The 22122-nt window shown below is 41.9% G+C and overlaps 2 protein-coding genes across 4 annotated transcripts in view; one reads left to right on the top strand and one right to left on the bottom strand.

Moving 5' to 3' along the window:
* The first annotated feature begins 713 nt into the window (after positions 1 to 713).
* Positions 714 to 3123, top strand: C21H11orf91 (chromosome 21 C11orf91 homolog). The gene is made up of 2 exons (XM_060262948.1): positions 714 to 1134; positions 2962 to 3123. Exons 1-2 carry the CDS (start codon positions 714 to 716, stop codon positions 3045 to 3047), a joined length of 507 nt encoding a protein of 168 aa, XP_060118931.1. The 3' UTR covers positions 3048 to 3123.
* Positions 3124 to 15838: 12715 nt separating this feature from the next.
* The window catches only part of KIAA1549L (KIAA1549 like), a 243476-nt gene continuing 237192 nt past the window's right edge, over positions 15839 to 22122 (bottom strand). For 2 of the 3 annotated variants that reach the window (XM_060261492.1, XM_060261494.1), the window contains one exon: positions 15840 to 15957. In XM_060261492.1, the coding sequence (XP_060117475.1) occupies positions 15949 to 15957 (9 nt within the window). In that variant the 3' untranslated portion in view covers positions 15840 to 15948. Of the gene's footprint in view, positions 15958 to 22122 lie in introns of all 3 variants that reach the window. The other variant, XM_060261489.1, reaches the window with a different exon arrangement.

The raw sequence follows: 22122 nt of genomic DNA, 5'->3' as shown, positions 1-22122 counted from the left end.
CAACTGGCAGGGCTGTTGCCAGCAAGGGAGGGGGGGCACAGGGCCAATGCCCCCTATAGAATCTGCATCATTCCCACCCAATCTTCTCTAATCAGTGAAAACGAAGATTGGGGGAAATTGGGTGGGGATGCTGCAGATTCTATAGGGGGTATTGGCCCTGTGCCCTGGCAACTAATAAGCAAACTGGGTATTAACTAAGTAAAGGATTGTTTGATTTTTTTTTTTTAGCTTTCTGGTACTCCTGGGAAGCAGGAATGAAGAACAAACATTCAGTTTCTTTTTTGTCCTTGACTTTATAATGTAGCACTTTAATATGCTTGACTTGGAGGCATTTATACTGGTTGACACAATAGACAGATTTTGGCAGCTTCTCTGAGAGTTCTGTAGTCCAGTAGCCATAGGTGCTTAAGTAGCCATGCTTGGGTTTCTCCATTAACTCCATACATTTGCATTTTAGTGGCTACAAATAGAACATGCTTTCATTTAATATAATTTTTTCATTTTGTTGAAACCAGATTTTAGCCTTCTAATTTCTTAGCTGCTTGTGTTTAAGGCCTCCTCCTTTTAAACGTTTATTTTCTTTAAAGTGGCAGGCACACTTTATGAAGTAGTATTCTCTATAGAACACTATAACTGTATGGATTCTTCCAGATTCCACTGTTTCCAAGGCAGCAGCAGTGGTTGCTGAGCCATCAGGAAGAGTCCCATGAACCATGAGCCACCAGCAGCAGCCTCCACCACCCCCTCGACCACCACCCCCTCTTTACTTCCCCTCCCTCTATGACCGAACAGCACCAAGCACCACCTTAGCTGACTGCAGTCTCTGGAGGAAACTTTTTGTGCCATTGAAAGGGGGTGAAGCAGCATCAGCTGGGCCTCAGAGACCTCCACCTGGACTAGGACTTCTGCCACCTACTAATGAGCACTATTGCTCACCTCCCTGGCCAGCTGGCCTGGCCCCCATTCCCTATGAGCCATTGCGCTTCTTCTGTCCTTCTGCAGATAGTGCTGTCCAATGTGAAGCTGGGGCACATCAGCACCAACCGCCAGATGGGGAGATCTGTGAGCTAGGCATTCGTCTGAAGGAGCTAGAATTGCTGGCACTCACTGGGGACGGCTCGGACCCACAGCAGTGTGAGTACCACAAACAAAAGATGAGCCTGAAGTGGCTGTTCCAAAACTTCTTGGCACAGAGCCTCTGTGTTGCTCAGATAATCTTTTGGCCTTGTACTTACCCTAACTATTCTCTTCAATGTTTTTTGTGAAAGTGCCTCTAATATAATACGGGACTCAACATCTTTAGTATCACACACCAAATAAGTATACTAATACTGCAATACAATTTTACATCAAATACAGGACATCCTGTCTATGTTCCATGATAACACCCCAACAATTAATCATGTGAACCTGATTCCTCTGCCCTGACCATGAACATATTTTTAAATCCTTCCATACAGGCCCTTTAGGTCTCAGAAAAGCCTTTTCCAAAAGCTTGATTAGGTCCTGTTTGAGGCATGTTTCTATAATTGCATAACTGCACAGCTGAGAAAATTCCTGCTTCTGACATAAGCACTAAGACAGGATGTGTCAAAAATGTCATTTCTATACAAATTACTAAGAGACACAGAGCCATTTTCTTTTTAAAAATCTGGTGACTTTGATATTGTGTACCAAGTTTCTAGGCCTTCAGCTCATTTCAATAATTCCCATAAAGAAGCCAATGTTGCCCTGCCAGCTGTGTTGTCAAATCACACCCTGAAATCCAGTTAACATTAGATTTTCTCACTGTAGCAAAGTTTAAGCAGTTGCAGTTTTCCTGTCTACTCCTCTCCTGATCCTGTTCTGAGGTGTGCTGCACTGCAGGTAGGAACAACAAAAGAATAAGCATAAGAACTGTATGATGTCAGGAACAACAAAAGAATAAGTATGAGAACTGTGGCTACTTTGTTAATTCAAAGTGGATTTTCAAGATATCATTTAAATCTCTGGTTTGCAACCTGATACCCCAACATGGTGGGTTTCATTCAAGGCTTATAAACCTGATACACACAGCTTCCAAGAACAGTACATTCAGTTGATGCAGGCCCTCTCCACTAAAACAACACATATTAACAGCAAATTCTGATTTGGATTTTTAAAACTCTCCATATCAAATATTTGGGAAGCCTTTAAAGGGAAGAGGCTGAATCCTCAGCTCATAAAAGCTAAAAGCTAATCCTTTGAAACCTGAAGAAAAGGGCTTTCTTATGGCAAAAGAAGACTGCATAGTACCTAACAATTATTTTAAAAATAAATTACAAGAACTTTGAAATCAGATATCTATCAAAAGCCTGGAAAGAAGCTAGAAATAATGGATCATTAAGTTACTGGATGTGGTGATTTGATGAATTTTAATTGTCAAAACTCTGTTCTTTGTTGGATTAAAAGAAGAGTCCTTTGCTATAGTGCTGAGGAATTGGACAGCTGTTCTAGTGTTAGAAGTCTGGGAACCAATGCATGGAGTTCCAGTGACCCATACCATAAGCTGCAGGAAGTTAATGAGAACCACAGGGTTTTGTGTTTTGTTTTGTTTGTTTTTTTTAAAGGCTCATATACCAGATCAGAGGTCCCCATCTGCACTGAAGCAGCAGGCTGATTGTGGCTGCCGCTTAGGTACAGGGAAAAAAGAAGGGAGGAGTGAGTTTGCACTGATGCTTGAAGGCAACTCTGTGCTGTGCTGCCATGCATAAGATTAGACTTTTTAATGTCATTCACAAACTAGAAATTCATTCTGAATATTGCCATCTTGCTATACGATTGTCTCAAAGACTATATTTTTTATTTTTAAATTCTTTAATAAAATTATGTTAACTTGATTGGCAAGCTGCGAGTGGATAGTTTACATCCTTTCCCACAAATGACTGTACATTTGTATCCATCTTTGTTGACCAACTAGCATCACCATCTGTTCTTTTCTAGATAAGCTTCTAAAGGCACTAAAAGATGAAAAGACACAAAATGTAATGACAGGACTGCCTCTGAAGAAACATTCACCTGCATCGTGAGAGCTATTTCAGTCTGACTTTAGCCTGCATTATAGTAGTGGACTCATTTGTATTATATTGACGACTAAGCATTTTTCTCCTTTGCTCCTGAGCTGGAAATGGAAAATTCATTCTTCAGTTAGCATTTTATACATTGTTTCATCTAAGACTGTAGATATCAAATACAAAGCAACCTTAAATTCCAGTCTTGTAATTCTTCAACAATTATCTGAAAATGAGCTCAGAATAGTTAGATTCTATTCGACTTAAGTATGTATATTTTAAGGCTCAGTACTCCCATTTTACATAAAAAGATTGACAGTAGAAGGGCTGATAAATGTATATGTTACTTAAATTCTCATCCCTAGATGACTATGTGCATAACTGGCAGATGACTATGTGGACAGTATCATGTATGACTTGATGGGAAAGGTCTATGGGCTGCTCATATGTGCAGTTATCACTTGGTGACTGTATAATAGTGATTTTACAAGTGTGGATGCAGACATTATGCTAAGCTTTGTTTTCACACCATGCAGTCAGCCAAGATAGAGCTGCTTCTTACACATGACCACACACAGTATTCACAAATCAAAAGGAATGATGGTAAATGGGAGAAAAGTCAGATAAATGGAAGGAGAATGACAAAGACAGTTTCCACTTGTTTTCTGTTTCTTGTCAATTTACTTTTAAGAAATAACCTAGCTCCTGAATAGACTCCATGAATGCTTAACTGCAAAAAGCTTAGTTCCCACTACTCTGCACAAACTGTATCTAAGTGTGTAATAGTATAGCTACAGTACCATATCATGACAAGCTAATTTGAATCATGCAGTCGGAAGGGACCTCCAGGGTCACAAGTACAGGGCTTTATAATTGCCTCCCCTTACAGGTCCAGCTGAAAGGGAACAGCAAGCAGAGTACATCAAGTAATGTTTGCACATATGTGAACCCAGTTTGTCTGCGGCATTACATTCATGATGATCCACTCACACCTGCAAGTCATCTGTTGATGCTGCAGGTGAACCATCCCAGAAGTTTGGTTCATACACTGAAGAAGTACATGGAGGTAAGGCCTCTTCCAGTAGCTGAGTTCTAAGATTAGTCAACCAGAGCAAGGGGTCAGTGAGAGAAGGGGTAGCTTATATTGCTGGATCTCTTACATATGAAAAAGAGAATGGATCAGCAGTACTGCTGCCACTACGATCCCACCTTTCTTTCCTTCACAACAGTTGTCTCTGTCTTACAGCAGCCCTTCCTGCTTTGTCTAGTCAGGGGACATCAGACACTTGTGGAGCAAATGAAGAACTGCTGTTTTAAGAAGACAGGCACAACAGATGAGCAAAGGGCATCAGTTTGTTGTGTCCCTTGAGGTCAGGTGATGGTAAGCCAGCTCTTCTGCTTCCTTCCAAACTTCTCACTATTCTACAAAAGAGAAGGCAGAGGAAAAGAGACTAGTGACAGCTTTGAATGACTGGATTTGTTCTGAACCATTTGTACTCTGAATCACTGGTTTTGTACTGACAAAGACAGAACTAATATCCTCTATAAACAATAAAAGATGAGTGCAATCAACAGAGATAATCATGCTTCATTCCCACTGAACTCCACAAACTGCACAAGTGCTAATATGAAAAAGTCTTAGGATAGTTCAGTAGTTAAAAAAGTGTATGTGGGAGCAAGACAAGAGCTGTGACTCACCAAGCCAAACATGCCCACCTGCCCCAGAGGCTCAGAAAAATGCCTGCATTTGCTGCCTACCTGAAACTGCAAAATGGGTATTGCTCTCTTGACACAGCACATGACTAGGAGATGAAGAACAGTCTATTTCATTAGATCTAAATGTGAATAGCAAAGATGACGGAAATAATCAATGTCAATCAAGCAGTGTGGAGTAGTGGTTAGAATGTTGGCCTACGGTCTGCAAGACCCAGCTTCAAATCACCACTCTGCTGTCAAAGCTTGCTGGGTGACTTTGGGTCAATCATTCTCTGCCTAGCCTACCTCACAGGTCACTATTCTGATGATAATATGGAAGACAGAACAGTGTTGCAAGCTTCCTTGAGTCCCCATTGGGAATGGAAGTAGTGTATAAATAAATATATATTTGTTGTTGTTGTTCAGTCGCACAGTTGAGTCCGACTCTTTGCAACCCCATGGACAAAGTCACGCCAGGCCCTCCTGTCTTCCACCATCCTCCGAAGTCTGCTCAAATTTGTGTTAGTTACTTCAGTAACACTGTCCAGCCATCTCATCTTTTGCCGTCCCCTTCTTCTTTTGCCTTCTGTCTTTCCCAGCATCAGGATCTTCTCCAGCGAGTGCTCCCTTCTCACTTGGTGGCCAAAGTATTTGAGCTTCAGCTTCAACATCTGACCTTCCAGGGAACAATCTGGGTTGATTTCCCTTAGGACTGACTGATTTGATCTTCTTGCAGTCCAAGGGACTCTCAAGATTCTTCTCCAACACCACAGCTCAAAAGCATCTATTCTTCTGTGCCTGGCCTTCCTTATGGTCCAACTCAGAGCCATGCATTACTACTGGGACTATATGGACTTTTGTTGACAGGGTGATGTCTACTTCCATGTCTTCCCCTTCTACCTGCCAAGGTGTGATGGAGCCGGATGCCATGATCTTAGTTTCTTTAATGTTGAGTTTCAAGCCTGCTTTTGTGCTCTCCTCTTTCACCCACAACAAGAGGTTTTTCAGGTCCCTTTCACTTTCTGCCATTAGAGTGGTGTCATCTGCATATCTGAGGTTGTTGATGTTTTTCCCAGCAATATTAATTCCGCTTCTGCTTCATTCAGGCCAGCATTCTGCATAATGTACTCTGCATATAAATTAAATAAGCAGGGTGACAATATACATCCTTGCCGAACCCCCTTTCCTATTCTAAACCAATCAGTTGCTCCATATCCCATTTTGACAGTTGCTTCTTGTCCCTTTTATAGGTTCCTCAGGAGACATGTGAGGTGGTCTGGTACTCCAATCTCTTTAAGGACTTGCCACTCCCGTGCTTTCTCCATAATCCATCGGATGTTGGCAATTTGATCTCTAGTTCCTCTACCTCTCTGAAACCCAGCTTGAACTTCTGATATTCCCAATCTACATACTGCTGAAGCCTAGCTTGTAGGATCTTTAACATGACCTTGCTGGCTTGTGAAATGAGTGCAATAGTGTGATAGTTTGAACATTCCTTGGCATTATCCTTCTTTGGGATATAAACTGACCTTTTCCAATCCTGTGGCCACTGTTGCATTTTCCAAATTTGTTGATGTAATGCATGCATCACTTTGACAGCATCATCTTTTAGTTCACTGATTCCCAAGATGTCAATATTCAGTGTTGCCATCTCTTGTTTGACCACATCCAGCTTACTTTGATTCATAGATCTTACATTCCACATTCCAATGCAGTATTGTTCTTTGCAGCATCGAACTGTTCTTTCATAATCAGATGAAAGTACAAAGGAATTAGCTAAGTGCAATAATGCTTATTGCATTTCTCACATTCTTTTCAGTATATATTTGTGTTGAGTTTGTGTTATAGAGCATCATGCAAGATGTTCTTGATTTCTGGGCACTTTGCATCTCCTGCATTTGTTGTCTACTGTGCTGGAGGAGCAACAGCACAAAAAGTTCAATGGAACTCTGGAAAGGTTAACAGGACTGACAGAACAAAGTCTGAGTCTAGTGTGGCATCTTTGAGACCAACAAAGTTTAATTCTGGGTAAGCTTTTGTGTCCATGCACATTTCATCAGACACATTGAAATAGTTTTCCTTAAGCCTTACATGTAGGTAGAGAGAGGATCCATGGTTCTTTCCTATCCTGGTTCTTAGCTGTCTGGAATAGCTAGTTAGAACAGAACAAAGAGAAAGTTCTATTTTTAAAAAAATCTGATTGTTCCACTAGATGGCAGTATGTAACAATACTTCTACATTTGGGGTTTTGCCACTTGGAATAATTGTTTGTTTGTTTGTTTTTTAAAAAGGAACTTGTAACACCTGTCATTGTAACTTCCCCCTCTCTATTTAGGAAGTATTTTAGAAATACCAGGTGTTCCTGAAATGATAACTGACCTCCAGGCTACAGTGGCAGCCTGACATCACATCCCTGATGAACTCCTACTCCTCCCTAGACTCCACTTTCCCCACTTTTCCAGTTATTCCCCAAACTGGAGCTTTCAATCCTATGTTAATGTTGCCAGTGAAAGACTGCTAAAAGCAGCTGTGTTGACTTAGGGGAAGTAGGGGGGTTTTGACTGGTCAGACAGGGTAGCCATTTCTAGGGTGGGAGAAAAGAAACTGCCTAAATGTGTGCTTGCACTGAAACACCAAGTGCCAGAGAGAGACAGAAAACTCGAGGCCAAAAGGTAAAGTCCTCTCACTCCAACCTCTAGGAAACAATATTCAATTCAGACACTTCAATTTGACTAAAAAAGGCACCAAAAAGTCACCTAATATTTAGATTGCAATAAACAAGCATAAAGCAAACAATGTTTGAGTATGAAGGGACAATCCAAGCATAGATTTTGGGGCAAAGAACCATGGATCCTTGAAAGAACTGTTTAAAAAAAACCCAAACCCTGAAAATTAACAGGATTTTGCATCTTAAATAAGAGGCCTAATCTAGCCTGTCCTTCCCAGAAGTATCAAAGTGTGCTCCACTTGGGTAATATTGAATAGTATCTTCAATATAATATTGAGTACTGGGTAATATTTGTAGTGGAAAGTTACTAGATACATTATTTGATATATTAAACCTGCTGGAAAAGGCAATGCAGAGCAAATGGATGATCTTAAGCAACCATTTCAATTAACCGTTAACTAGACATAATATTTTTTCTCTAAACCCAAACAAGTGTTTGGAGAAGGTTATGGAGTGGGTGAGGGGCAATATACACTAATGCTCAAGATTGAGGTGCTGTTGGTCAATGAGAAAGCCATTTGAGTACTGAGTCAGCCTGTCCCAGAGAAGGTTGAGCTCCTAAACAATCTGTGACCTGGGTACTGAAGGACGATATTCTCCCATGCTGCCCTGTGTGCTAAGATAGTCATCACAAACCCTGCTAACAATATCCTCACCTGCAGAAGCTAGTCAAGTGGCAATTTAGGACATGACTTTCTTTGTGGGAGCTTACTGTTGTATAATGTAATTCCTCTTGAAGCTCATCTGGTGCCTATCTTGTTGGCTTATGATCACATGAAGCTATCTCATGCTGAATTAGACCCTTGCTCCATCAAAGTCAGTATTGTCTGCTCAGACTAGCTGCAGCTCACCATAGTGTCAGGCAAAGGTCTTTCACATCGTCTGCTACCTGGTCCTTTTAGCTGGAGATACCAGGGGTTGGATCTGGAACCTTCTCAGTGCCAAGCAGATGCTCTTCCCTGTGCTCAGGGAGAAGCCACAGTTTCTCCCTGAGCCAGGTGAAGATATTACCTGCAGGTTTCCCCCAACTTTAGTATTTACCCTTTCTCTATGGCTTGTCCTCAGTTTGAGCTTCTTTTACTGCTTGATTTTACGGATCATTTGTATACTGTCGAGAATTTTATTTTTATATGTGGATTTTTAAAATTAAGTAATTGCATGATTTATTGCTTTTTTGTTTGTTCAAGAGATGAGGTGGATGGATAAATAAACAGATGGGCTGCTGGTGTGACCAGGGTGATCGAGATGGTTACATCAGGGCTTTTTCATGAAAAAAAAGAGGTGTGGGAACTCTCAAGAGGGAAATGAAGGAGAAACACACAGGTGCCCCTCATGAATTTTAAAACAGTTTTGATAATTTAGTTTCCACACGTTCCCTCAGAGGAAAAAGCCCTGGGTTACATTATTACATACTGGAAAGACATAATGGGAGCTGACTGAAGGGGACTTACATTGATTTATGTCCTAGAAGTATTGCTTAATACTGGCTCTGTCTGTTTTTGCTGCATCTTGCTTCTGCTTGTGATGATGGCTGAGGGAACTGAGAGGCACGGTCACCAGCATGGCAGTCACAGCTCTGGATTCTCTGACTATCATCACCAAGTGCTGGCAGAAGAAGTTGTCTTGTCAGGAACTTTGCAGTAAAATGTTCACCAGCCAGATATACCGTTTTTTTACTCCCCCCTCATAAGTTTATTTCAATATTCTTTAACAAAATTAACCAAAAGCACAGTACCATGTTGAGTGGCTTTGCACCTGCACAATAGGTACCTGGTTATTGCAAATGGCAGCTGTCTTTGCTCAATATACAAAATAAACCCCAGTTTCAGAGACAAGCCAGTATCACCTGATGTTATGGTCCTTCAGGTAGTTAAACGGATTAACTTCTATAAATCACCAATTTAGCTTCTTTAAATAATAGGCATTGTTTGCAAGAAGTGATTACAAGAACCACCAAAATCTGTTGAAGTTTATACCAGAGGAGTAAGTTTAAGAGCCTGTCACCTGAGTCTTGTATTAAGCAGATAAACCTGTCAAAGCACTTAGTGCCTTTCACATTGCCTTGAAAAGAGATGGTGCTCTACCCCTGTAGTTTGCCCTACAATGGAGGGAAGAAGCAGCTGAGAGGGAGGCTTGGACTAGAAAGTTATGGAAGGGGCAGATGGCAAATCCCATGGGTTCAGATTGAGCCTTCAAGGCCAGCTTATCTATCCATGCTTTAGAGAGACATTTACAATTACACGTAATAACTGAGAATAAAGCACCAGTTCTCTTCCCACATTTTTCAGTTATGCATGCCAGACAGTAATTGTCAGGTGCAATTTACCCCATTCTGAAAACCAGCCTTCTGAATTAATTCATCCATCTGCACTGTAATCAGGGAGACAGCATTTACAGACAAAAATATCTGCACTTCTGCACAACATTTTAGAAATGTTAATAAGCCACATGGTTTCATTTCAGGTGCCTTAACAATTCTTTTTTTTTTTAATCCTCTATGGAGTATCATCCTAGCACACATCCTAAGGGTGGTGATACAATAGCTTCCAACACAAAGTGCCTACAGAGATATTCATGTCCTCCCTGATGGAATGCAGTGAATTCTTTCACTTCAGAAATCAAACACTGCTTTGGCTTTAAGCGATGAGAACAGTTAGATATGAAACCCTTTAAAAACAAGGAAATGTTTGAGGTTTGTTTTATTTTGTTGCAAGATAAATCCTTGAGCTTTGTAATCAGTTCTAATGACTCTACTCCTGCTTTTCAACCCAACAATTCAAACCTATGCTTTTAAACACACTCGTGGAATATTAAATTGTGCAGCAATATTGAATTGGAACTACCTTTATTTATCCTACACAGGCCAAGTCAAAAAAATAAGCTCACAAATAACTGTAGGTAGTATGTTGAACTTAAATATCCAGTGTGTTGCGTTTCTTCCTTTTAGAGAAACAGAATAACAAATGCATGTATTGCAAAAGGAAACAAAGCTTGTCGCTGGGCTTTTCCACATGGTGGGTTTTTCCCATCAGTTCTGTCCTCATAGTGTTTCAGTTTATCCCCCAATTTCCACATGCATTTCCAGAGAACCTGTTTAAACAACCATTGCAAAAAGCAAAAAATGCCAGGTGATAGGTGACTGGTTTATTGTCATACAAAGCCCCTACGTGCCTCACTGTGGACAGGTCCAGCAGCACTATGTGAATTTTCTGAACCCCCTGATGAAGCCTGCACAACAAAACACATAGGGGCTTTGTATATTAATAAACCAGTCACTTATCACCTGACATTTGGTTCCCTTTTGTTCTGCTGGCACACTGCTGGGTGTAGTCCAGTTTGCCTTCATCCTTAAATTATCACTACAACACATATTTTACGGGCCTTAAAGAGGGTGTGTTGTGTTGTGTTGTGTTAAAGAGGGTGCTGTGTCATCAGTGACAACACTGATGACCACAGCACCCTCCCTTGAAAATCCTCATTATTTAAGGCGTGTGCAGAAGAAAATAAACTGATTTTCAAAACTGTGAAAATGCACAGAGAGGGCAGATGTGTGGAAGAAATGCCCAAATTTATTCCTAAACTTGTGGGCTGACTGCCAAGAAAATCTGGACTAAGTATAATGTGTGGGAAAGTTCTCAGTTTAAAAACTCCCAGGAAACTAAATGTTTCAGAGATGCTGAGATGCCATCACCCTGTGACAATGAACAGAATCAGCATCAGCATTATTGGGTGGCTGATGAAGTCAAAGTGCATCAGAGGGCTCACCACTAAACCTGATCCACTGTGACACAGTAGTAGCAGCAGCCCCCACAGCCTGCCATCTTGAGCTGTGTAGCAACAGCAAGATTGGACCCTTTTAAGCCTGCCTGAGCAAGTGAGCCATGATGGCAGCTAAGAAAAGGAAAGTCAGGAACCTTCCCCCACTCTGCTTCCTTGCCAGATTCCTGTTGGTGACCATTGCTGCTTGCCTGTTAAGCAAATAACAACACAACAGCATTAAACACAACTGCTACCTTTTCCCCTCCTCTGCCTGAATGAAGTCATGCGAGGCATTGGAAGAGAATGCCATAGTGGTAGTAGTGTATTTGAACTCAAGGGCCTCCCAAAACATGAAGCCAGCCCAGGGGAATTCTGCATCTGTCTTTCTATCACACCTTTATTTCTCTTAAGGTTCTAATGGACTCAGATCTGTTTCTTCTTTCTTCATGGAGCTAAAGGCAGCAGATATGGCTATTCCCTCCTCTATCCCATCCTTGCAACCACTCTGTAAAGAAGATCATGCTGGAAAATGTGGTATTAGCCTGAGTGAGTTATCACTGTTGGGTGAGGATTTGAACTCAGCCCTCCCCAGTCCTGTTCCTACATTCCAGCCATTACACCATATGCTAAACAAAGAATGTAGCCTGTACTTTTAAAATAAGCACCCCATGTTAGGTACATTAACACAATTTTGGATTCCTTTTCAAATGAGTTAATAGTTCAATATTTTGGAAGGCATAAATTTATATTGCTATATGATCCAGTTGGCAAGCTCTAGAACAGGGCTTCCTGAGCTGATTCCCTTTGGAGGAACAAGTTCTGAAGACTCATGGGTTGTATGTGCTTTATTTACAGACTAGGAATAAGCCCATAGTGATAGAAAATACAACATGCTCTAGAAAGAGGCTCTGTGTGAGTGCCCCCCCCCGCTGTCTTCCCACCTACTCAAGGGGACTGTTTTCTATAGGCGAATTGAGCTGTCTTCATCTTCCCATTTCCTCCCCCCACCCTGCAGCCTCTATCAAGGAAAAGTATAGCCTTTGTCTACAGTAAGGAACAAAGCAGCTTACACCATTCTCCTCTCTCCCTTTTGATTTGCACAACAACCCTATGAAATAGATTAGACTGAAAGTTTGTGACTGGTCCCCAGTCAGCTTCTACATCAAGAAACTGAGTCTAGCAGACCCTGCTCTGAAGCCCTAACTCCTATGCCACACTGGCTGTCATAGGGGGGGCTGCTGCTGAACAGGAGCAAGCAGTCAGGCCTAGGATAGCCAACCTCTTGGTAGAACCTAAAGATCTTCTGGTATCACAACTGAACTCCAGACAACAGATCTCTCTCCCCCTGGAGAAAACAACTGCTTTGGAGAGTAGACTCTATGGCATTATGTTCAGCTGAGACCTCTCTGCACCCCAAAATCTGCCCTTCTGAAACTCCACCATAAAATCTCCAGGAATTTCCCCCCAACTTGGAACTGTCAGGCCTAGTCAGAACTGGCCCAAGGAGTTCTCCCTCAAAGGCCTTTAGTGATATTTTTCAGACCAACACACTCTCTCTAATAACATTGTTAGTCTTAAACACAGGAGTTCATTCTCTCTCTGTGTCTATCTCTGGCTTTCCCTCTCCCTGTCCTGCCCTTATCTGCTCCACAGTCGCGGGATGCCATTCCCCCCCCCCCCTGGCTCTGGCTGTTTCCCTTCCAGAGGAGGAGAGGGAGGAGCCCTCAGCCAACCAAGGGAAGACTTTCTCTGGCTCTTTCCTTCCTCCCTCAGCCAATTGAGGGAAGGCTTTCTCTGGCTTTTTCCTCCTCCCTCAGCCAATCAAGGGAAGGGTTTGTTTCTCTCCTCTGTGAAGCAGTGACAGGCACCTCAACCAATGGGAGAGTATCTGATTTGTGACCAGTCTGCTAAGGGAATTATTATATAGGAGAGATAAACAAGTAGAGCTCAGATGGAAGCAAAGAGGTACTCTTAAAGGGCAGCAAATCGTCTATTCCATGTCACAGAGACCCAGACAGATCCTGCAGCCCAACATGTTTCAATCAGTTCAATCACAGCAGTGTCTGTCTGCTTCTCTCTCATTGATTGCATGTTTTGATGGTATGCCATGTCATAACATCATGTAATGTCATAGTCTATGCTTAATTTTAAAAGAGAACAAAATGAATTATTGATGCTCTTTGAAGAATTTCTGGGATTGTGTATCTGTTCATTCTTTTTCATTTTCACTCCTGAAAGTAAGTCCACAACAAGGTATAAAGAGGCCACATCTTCTTAACTGCTACAGAGCAATCCATTAGGCTGCCTGTCCTTCTTGTGGCTCTTTGATTTACACCATTGGATGCAAATTTCATTTTACAAGTAGATATGCATCAAATGAAGATATGCCAGACTTGAAAATGCACTCCAGTTCAAAACAAAGTTTCCTAATCCTTTACACAATCATACTCAGGAAAATTGGTTTTACTAGTTTGCGGCAACAGTCAGCTTCACAATGGAGATTGTCTGGCATTTACACCACCAAAATGTCTCTAGAATTTAAAAAAAAAGCTTGGAAAAGGGCAACTTAAAATTCAACTTGTGGTTGTTCAGATTTCCAAATTATAAGCAAAGGAGAGGCTGCCTGAAGCATGGGCAGGGGCATGATTAAAACTAATACCACCAAGGCCTCTTAGAGAACCCTCCTAGGCAGGTCTAAATCAGAATCCTACTCAGATCTATTCAGTGAATTCTGCTGACAGGGAAGTGCTTTCAGGATAGCACTATTAGAAAGTAGGGATGGACACAGATCTGAACCCGAGCTAAAATCTGGCCCGGACTTTACCTTGTTCGAGGTTCGAACAGTTCAGTTTGAAAGTCACATGTTTGGACCAGGAAGTCTCCGAACTTTCTTCCAGGTTCAGAACCTCTTGTGCACTCTTGGCTGAAAAGTGGATATGAGTGAGATATTTCCAGCCATCGAGGGACCAATAGTGACAGTCTGAAGATGACAGGCAAGTCTGATTTCCAATGACAGGCATTGATCTGACTTCCTCAGGATTGGGGGGGATGTATATAATCACTGGAGATGCATTCCTGTCCCCTGTTTGTATCTGGTTTTTGCGATACTTGTTCTTCTTGTGAGTGAAAGAATATCTTTTGGTGGACTGAGGGGGGGGATTATTGGGGTGGGTGGAGAAACCTGTTGAATCTCCTGGCCTCTATACAAACTGCCAGAGTAAAAGCATCACCTCTCTCTTTTTTCTCCTTTCCTTGCATTCAGAGCTACATTTCTTTCCCCACCCCCCACTCCCATCTTTTTCTTTGCTATGAGGAATGGGAAACATGGATAGATTTTTTTTCATTTAAAACATGTTTTTGATTTGATTTGGAGGTGGACTATTCACTTTTGCGGGTTCTGAAAACTGCCCTTTTCTCTGCATACTGGCTGTGGGTTCCCCTTTCTGCTCCTCCAAAAAGCACCCTATTTCTTCCTGCATATCTTGCGTCTCCGCCTGGGGAGTATCCTCTCCCACTCAGGCACCCAAACTACCTACAGTTTTCTGGGGGGCTTGGCTAACTGCCATCTTCCCTGGCTGTGGGGTCCTCTTTCTGCTCCTCCAAAAAGCATCCCGTTTCTTCATGCGTTGCTTGAGCCTCTGCCTGGGGGGTTCCACTCTCCTCTCCCACTCAGGCACCCAAACCATCTATAGATTTCTGGCGGGCTTGGCTAACTGCCCTCTTCCTCGGCTGTGGGGTAGCCTTGCTGCTCCTCCAAAAAAGCATCCTTTCTCCTCTGCCACATATTCCCACACATTCCCTTAACTAGTCCACCAGTGCCCCCTCCCACAGCTGTGCAGTGAGTCCCAGTTTCCAGGCTTGGTTGTCCCTGACACCTTCCCAGGTAGGATGGAAGGCTTGCCCCAATCAGTCATGTCACCAGGGCTGGGTGGCTAGTCCCAGGAAGACACAGCCACCTGCAGCCATATGGGTGATCTCTGGAGAAGTACTCTGGGAGTCTGATGCCTGTAGCTTAACCAGATCCACACTGTAGTGTCTCAAACTGACGTTGGACAACTCTTCCAAAAACAGTTTCCTAGATGCACTTTGCTTGGTGGTCTGCTACTTGGATCCCCCCATATCTGACATGCATGTAACATGTGGGCCATGTGGAGGGTCACCCCAGGGAGGAATTGTGTGCGTTGAAGGCCTCTAGCTCACCCAGGTCAGTTTTTGTCACTTCTGAACCAGCAGAGGTGACATCTCATTGAAAAGCATTGCAGTGAATGACCTTTTTTAGGGGTCTGTAACTCAGCCCCCCCCCCCGAAGTCCAATGTGGACCAAACTTGATGGGTTAATTGAGGAGAGTGATTTGGAGACAACCTGCCATTTTGGAGCTTTGAAGCCCTGTGGGGGGCTTTTTAAAAACCAGATCAGTTCGCAAACTGGTTTGCGAACCAGGCTGTAGTCCAGTTTGCGAACTGGTCCAGGAATTGGTCCAGTTCTGTTTGTGAACCAAACCAGCATTTTCTGGTCTGTGCCCATCCCTATTAGAGAGGGAGGCACCCAGGGACTACTTTCCTCTGGAAGGGTTGGCCCCACTAGGTGAATGAGGGAGGAAAGTGTACAGCAGAGGACACTTGGAAAAAAGATAACTAAGGGTTGGTAAAAAAATTTATTCCTTTTTTCATCAAGAAAAGTTTAAAGCTGTGAATTAACCATAACCACACAGTCTTCTTTAATACAGGCCAGGGACATCATAGATGCTGTGAGAGAGAAAGAAAAGAACTTTATTAGAGTTATTCTGTGGAAAGGCACATAGTTACCGTTTTCGTACACAGCTTACCTCGCAGTCACAATCCTGTTCCCTCCGCAGCGTCTGTCGGATTTCCCACCATCTGTGCTGGAGTTACAGGAAGTGCTGTGGGTTTTAGCGGTTTACGTTTGCTACGCAAAAGCTGCGGCACTTCCTGTAACTTTGGCGCAGATGGTGGGAAATCCGACCAGACACTGCGGAGGGAACAGGATTGTGACTGCGAGGTAAGCTGTGTGCAAAAATGGTCAGTGTTAATGGTTGCTGCACTCCCCATGGTAATAATCTGGCTTGCTATACTTGCTGTTTAACTGCCCACACAGTTGACCCTTTTGTATGTGTGCTAACTAGACTGCTGGGATCCAAATACTATCACAAACCTATGAGGAGAAACCACCAAGCAGCAGCCCAGTCAGCAGCATATTCTTGAATAAGGAGGAGTCTGTTGCAAGTGAGGCTGGAGGACAGAGAGAAATGGGTAGGACTGGGATGGAACTCAGGCATTCAGAATGCCTAACAAATGTGCACCTGATTCCCTCAAAGAAAGTGTACTCAATCCTGCACTCTACATTTTATTGATTTCTTATCACTCCTGCCAGTGAACAAAATAGCCTCTAGACCTTCAGTAGGGCAGTAGGCAACCCATACTTAAAGAACTCCCTCAGGAATGCAGAGGTATATAACTCTCTAAGTTAAGGAACAAACATGTCACACTGACTTTATGAATACTACTTATCACCTCCAGGTGACACAGAGGGCGTTTTCGCACTTACCTTAAGCCAGAGCGACGTCCCTCTTCACCGCGCAGCGTCTGCACGGTTTTCACACTAATTGCTGCGGAGCACCTGGAAGAGCCGCAAAGTCCCGCGGCTTTTGTGGCGCAAATGTAAACTGCCAAAAACTGGTTTACATTTGCGCCGCAAAAGCTGCGGGACTTTGCGGCTCTTCCAGGTGCTCCGCAGTAATTCGTGAGAAAACCGTGCAGACGCTGCGCAGTGAAGAGGGACATCGCTCCGGCTTAAGGTAAGTGCGAAAACGCCCAGAATCTTGAGGGGAGCTTAGTATTAATTAAAGAAGGAGGACAAAAATATGAGAAGAGTAAGAGGAAAATCAATTCCCTTAATTCTAGTTAGTAAGTTACTCATCTAGCCCCGGAACTGAGGAGGGCGTTCTTAGTACCTATGCTTGACTTTTGAATCTTCACAAGTTATTAGTGTTAGCTCTGCCATTTTAATATGCTTTATTTCAGTGTACTTAAGCTAAGATTTGTTAGGCAATGGCCAGTGCCATCTTGTGAAAAATCAGTCCCTTGAGACAAATAAAACTACCTGATGATTTTCAGGCAGAGGAGGACTTGACACTATATGCAATACTCTGAAGCATCTTTCCACTAATTGCACTATTGAAGTTCAAAACTGTTTGCTTCAGAAATCAGCAGAAACTCTGATATGGTTACATTTTCAGAACAAACACAACTTGAGCTTTGAAACTATGCAATACTGAAAAGGCACTCAAATATTTACCTTCTATCTGATAGTGTTTGTCATATGTAAATTCAGAGGCTTAGTGAGTGTGCCTAAGTTCAAGCAGAAAGTTGTATATTTATTACCTCTGAATGTCTGTTGCCTTGAAAACATCATGGGTCACCATAAGTCAGCTGAGACTTGACTGCACTTTCTACCACCCCCACACTTCCTGAATAGCTTGTATCTGATGGATTGCAATGCTGCAGTGTACAGAAGTTGGTGGTGGATAAGCTGGACCATAAACAACAAAATATTACTACTATTAGCAGATGTGGGGAAATAGTTCACCAAGTTTGTAAATTAAAAGAAATGTGTTTATGGGTGACTTTTGATGAGTTTGGAGAAAATTATAAGCAGATGTTAAAGATACCTCAGAGGCATCAGATAGACTTGAGAAAGCAGATTAGTTCTCCTGAGGTAAATTTAAGTATGCTGATAGTAATGAGGACATCACCATGTTAGCACAGGTAACTTCTGGAAGAACTCTTGACTACTGTGTAGGGACGGGCACAAACCGGGAAAATGGAGGTTCATTGGCGGTACATGGTTTTCATGAACCCTGAACCAGAAAGCTCCAACGAACTCTTCCACTGAATGAACTGGTTTGTGGTTTGGCTGGTTTGGGAATCCATCCTGTCCTAAGTGAGCTCCAACGGCATTTAAAGGCCTTTGAATCTTACTTCCAGGTTGAATCACTGACTGAAAGTGACTCTGAAGGCATTTAAATGCCTTCAGAGCCCACCTCCATGTCAGGCAAGCCTGACTGAGCTCAAAGAGTGAGCTCTTGTTTTAGGAGCTCCCTGCCTTGACTGAGCTCTCAGAATGAGCCTTCAGAGCCCATTTAAAGGCCTTGCCCACCCATAAGTGTATATAAATACCTTCAGAGCTCACCCTCAGAACTCAGTTGAGCTGGGTGGCCTGACTTGAATGAGCTCCCAAAGTGAGGTCAGGCCAGCCTGACCAGGAGGTGGGCTCCAAAGGCCTTTAGAGTTCACTCGGGTTGGACCACAGGCGGTGGTTAGCTCTGATGACATTTAAATACCTTCAGAGCTCACTTCTGGTCAGTCTCCAAAGGTATATAATGCCTTTAGAGCCTGCACAGACCCTTCCCGAACCTCAATGAGGGTTTGTGGGAACCCAGGGTTCATTTGTGGGTTTGTGCCCATCCCTACTACTAAGTATTCTTAAGGCTGTAAGAAAACATCTGCTCTAAAAGGTGTAACTCCTGAGAACTACATGCCAATTGGGGAAGAAAAGTATATCTATAAACACTTTTTTAACTTAGCTGAAACTAACAGAAACTGCTAGATCAATGTATGAATATAACTAACTTTAATTCTGGTTTTAAAGAATCTCACTGAAGTTTTTAAAATGAAAATAACCTGAAACTGACTTCAGTTCTTTTTTTCCCCTGTACAACCCTGGCTATCATACTTGGTAAATGCTCCATTTGTGGCAGTATCATTGAGAACTGTGACTCCTGGTTCTATAAATACAGAACCATAGATTTAGGAGAATGAGGAAGCAATCCTAGGCAGCTCTACTCAGAAACATGTCCCATTTTATTCAATGGGGCTAACTCCCAGAAAAGTGTTTGTAGGATTGCAGCCTCAATGAAGCTCTCTCTCTCTCTCTCTCTCTCTCTCTCATATATATATTCAGACACATGGTGATTATGAACAGCTCAAGGGTTTCTGAGTCCTAGACAAACTATGGCTTTGGTGTCCTCATTCAAAATCAAGAAAAACGAGATGATACATTATTTCTAAAGCAAAAAAAAAAGTTCTGTCTGATTTGGTGCCCCTTAAAGTTTGGTGCCCTAGACAACTGTTTAACTTGCCTATATGGTCAGGCTGGCTCTAATGGTGACATATTACCAGATTAAAACTAGCTGTTTCCATTCTATTTAGCAATTTGCTGGGAGTCTATGATGTCACAACTATTTGCTTGCTGTAAGAGGTCAGATCAGTCATGGAACATGCAGCTCTTATAAAGAATTGCAGGTCACTGGGGCTGGAAGAAAAAAACAGAAGGCTTGAAGATACAAGGGACCATATAGTACAAGGTGGCTTGGGAAAAAGGCAGTTTGAAAATCATATCAGCTGAGGGTGCAAGGGGAGAGTATGACATTTGAGACATCTATATGAACAGCATTTATTATATGTTACATGAATATTGGTGTGATGGGATGAAGGGGTTGGTGGGCTGAAGGCAAAGTGAGAACAAGGCTTTGGGGCAAGGAAGAGGTGATTAATTGCTGATTATTTAAGGGATAGAAAAGTAGGTACAGATTTCATAGGCATGGGATCACATGGAACACTCATTTTTTATCTTTTTTTTAATCTCAGCTGGCATCCATGGAAAACTAATAATGCTCACAAACATCACATTTCTATTGTTGATCATGATTGTGCAGATAATTTTAGTCCTTTTCTGATTTTCATTAACTAATGTTCACAGCATCTTTAGAGTAAATCCATAACTTTGTGTGTGAAAGCATTTCATGTTTTGAAAAATGAGGAATAAAGATACTTCCAAATAGATTATCCAAAGTATATTCTGCTGCAACCTGTACTTGCATCAAGAATGTTTTGTGTTAATGCTCCTCAAAATTTTCCACTAAAAACTATATTGCAACTATTGTCATATAAAATGCCTAATATACGTCAGATTTACACACCATATGTTCACTTCATAAATATATTGAGTTCACAGATAACTATATGCTGGAATGTAATTTATCTTTCCAGAGATGCCCTCCTTAATTTTAAAACAAGAAGCCTACAGATAATCTACATTGCACCAATTTCTTACAAATAAAATTATTTTACTTACTGGATTTGTAGATTAATATAACATCAGTCAAGTGAGCATTAAGGAACATTTTTATAAAGTGATGGATTACAAAAGTTTTCAGCAGAAACTAATATTTAGGTTTAAAGTATGTAGATTCTATTTGTCTAGAGGAATAGTGATTCATCATTAATTATTTCCCTTATAAGCAAATATAGATCCAAAACCTAATGATTACTTTAAATTCTAATGAAATTAATGGACCTTAGTCATGCAATACTCTGTGGGGGACCTTGTTCACTAAAGAGAAGTTATTTATTTTCTGTATTTACAGAAGCCATCTGATAATTCAGTCTCCATCAAATCTCAAGCTTCTAAAACATTTATGAATATAATACAAGTATTTGAAAAGAAGTCAAAGCCTCAAAAATGGATTAATTCCTACCAACTTTACACAGATACAAGTGGATAGTTCTCCATCTTTCCTTTTCCCCAGCCATCCCTTTTAACTCAAAAAAGACTATGCCACAGGTCAAGGTCAGGACTATGCAGGGAGATTGTAATGAGTAGGGAAATGGGGCAAGACCATCCACCCTCCCTCTTGCACCAACTGAAAGCTGGCAGGATCTAATCCCATGAGTGAGGGATCCTTGAAAAATCACAGAGAAGGGAGCACAAGAAAGTCCTTTCCCTATATGTAGTTGCAAAATACTGCAGAATTCTGGGCCTGGTTTAATAACTTCCAGCTCACCTAGATCTGATTCTCAGCAGTCTTATACTATTGCTCTGATTGCTGAAGATCAACTAGGAAGAAGTTGGAGGAGAAACTAGGAGGAAGTTGCTCAATTCGTCTTGAACCAATGAGGGACTCATACATAATTTCTCTCCAGCCATGATGGATAAGATAATTTTTGAGAAACAAAAGGAACATTTCCTTGTGGCATACATCTACCAACACTAGTTTCACTCTTTCCTCAGTCCAGGATACTATAAATTGTTGGGAACTTTATCCATTTTGCATCTTAAAGGGTTCTTGGCTCTGTGTGATTAATAAAGACTGGCAGACATGGGGGGGGTTACATTCTTCATTCACATCCTCCCCAAACAGGATGCTTTTCGCTTCAAAGTGGTTACAGCCTTTCTTACACTACCTCTGTTGGTATCATTATTTTTACATACCATTTATTTATTGTAACTCTTGTTATGAATAATATTTTTATTTTTAAAAAACCAAGTGGTTACAGCCCTTTAAAGCCCTTAAAAGACAGGGACCAATTTTGCACTAGATCTTAATCCTGGTCTTGCCCTGCCCCCAAGCTGACATTCTACACTGAAATCACAGAATTGTTGAGTCATAGAATTGGTTTCTCTGATTCTCTGATTAATAGAACTGTTGAGTCATAGAGTTGGTTTCTCTGATTCTAGTGTAGAATGTCAGTTTAGGGACAGAGCTAAACCAGGATTAAAGGTCTAGTGCAAAATTGGTCTGGAGAAATTTCAGGCATACATTCCCCAATCATAATCTCTCCCCACATCATCAATATATCTAAATTTCAACATGGTCATACCTGTCGATACTTCCAGAGTCTGGATCCCATGGACAGAAAAGGCATACCTTTCTACAAACCTGAAAAAAATCTGGTTTGCAGAAAAATCAAAATACTTTGTTTAAAAAAAAACTATAAAAGGAGCACCTCTAGCTGTAATAACTGAATGTACTCAGTGACCATTAGCCTTCAAGGGTCCTCACCAGGGCTGCTTTGGCCTTTGAGGGAGGTCTTATTGGGGCCAGGCCCAGC

The sequence above is a fragment of the Heteronotia binoei genome, chromosome 21 (genome assembly GCF_032191835.1).
Source record: "Heteronotia binoei isolate CCM8104 ecotype False Entrance Well chromosome 21, APGP_CSIRO_Hbin_v1, whole genome shotgun sequence".
NCBI classification, from domain to species: Eukaryota; Metazoa; Chordata; class Lepidosauria; order Squamata; family Gekkonidae; genus Heteronotia; species Heteronotia binoei.
The sequence above is the reverse complement of the archived record's forward strand: the minus strand, read 5'-3'. Positions and strand labels throughout refer to the sequence as shown.

Coding starts and splice junctions, on each gene's coding strand:
- C21H11orf91 (XM_060262948.1), top strand. CDS start 714: ATGAGCCACCAGCAGCAGCCTCCACCACCCCCTCGACCACCACCCCCT. Junction 1,135..2,961: donor CGGCTCGGACCCACAGCAGT/GTGAGTACCACA, acceptor GTTCTTTTCTAG/ATAAGCTTCTAAAGGCACTA.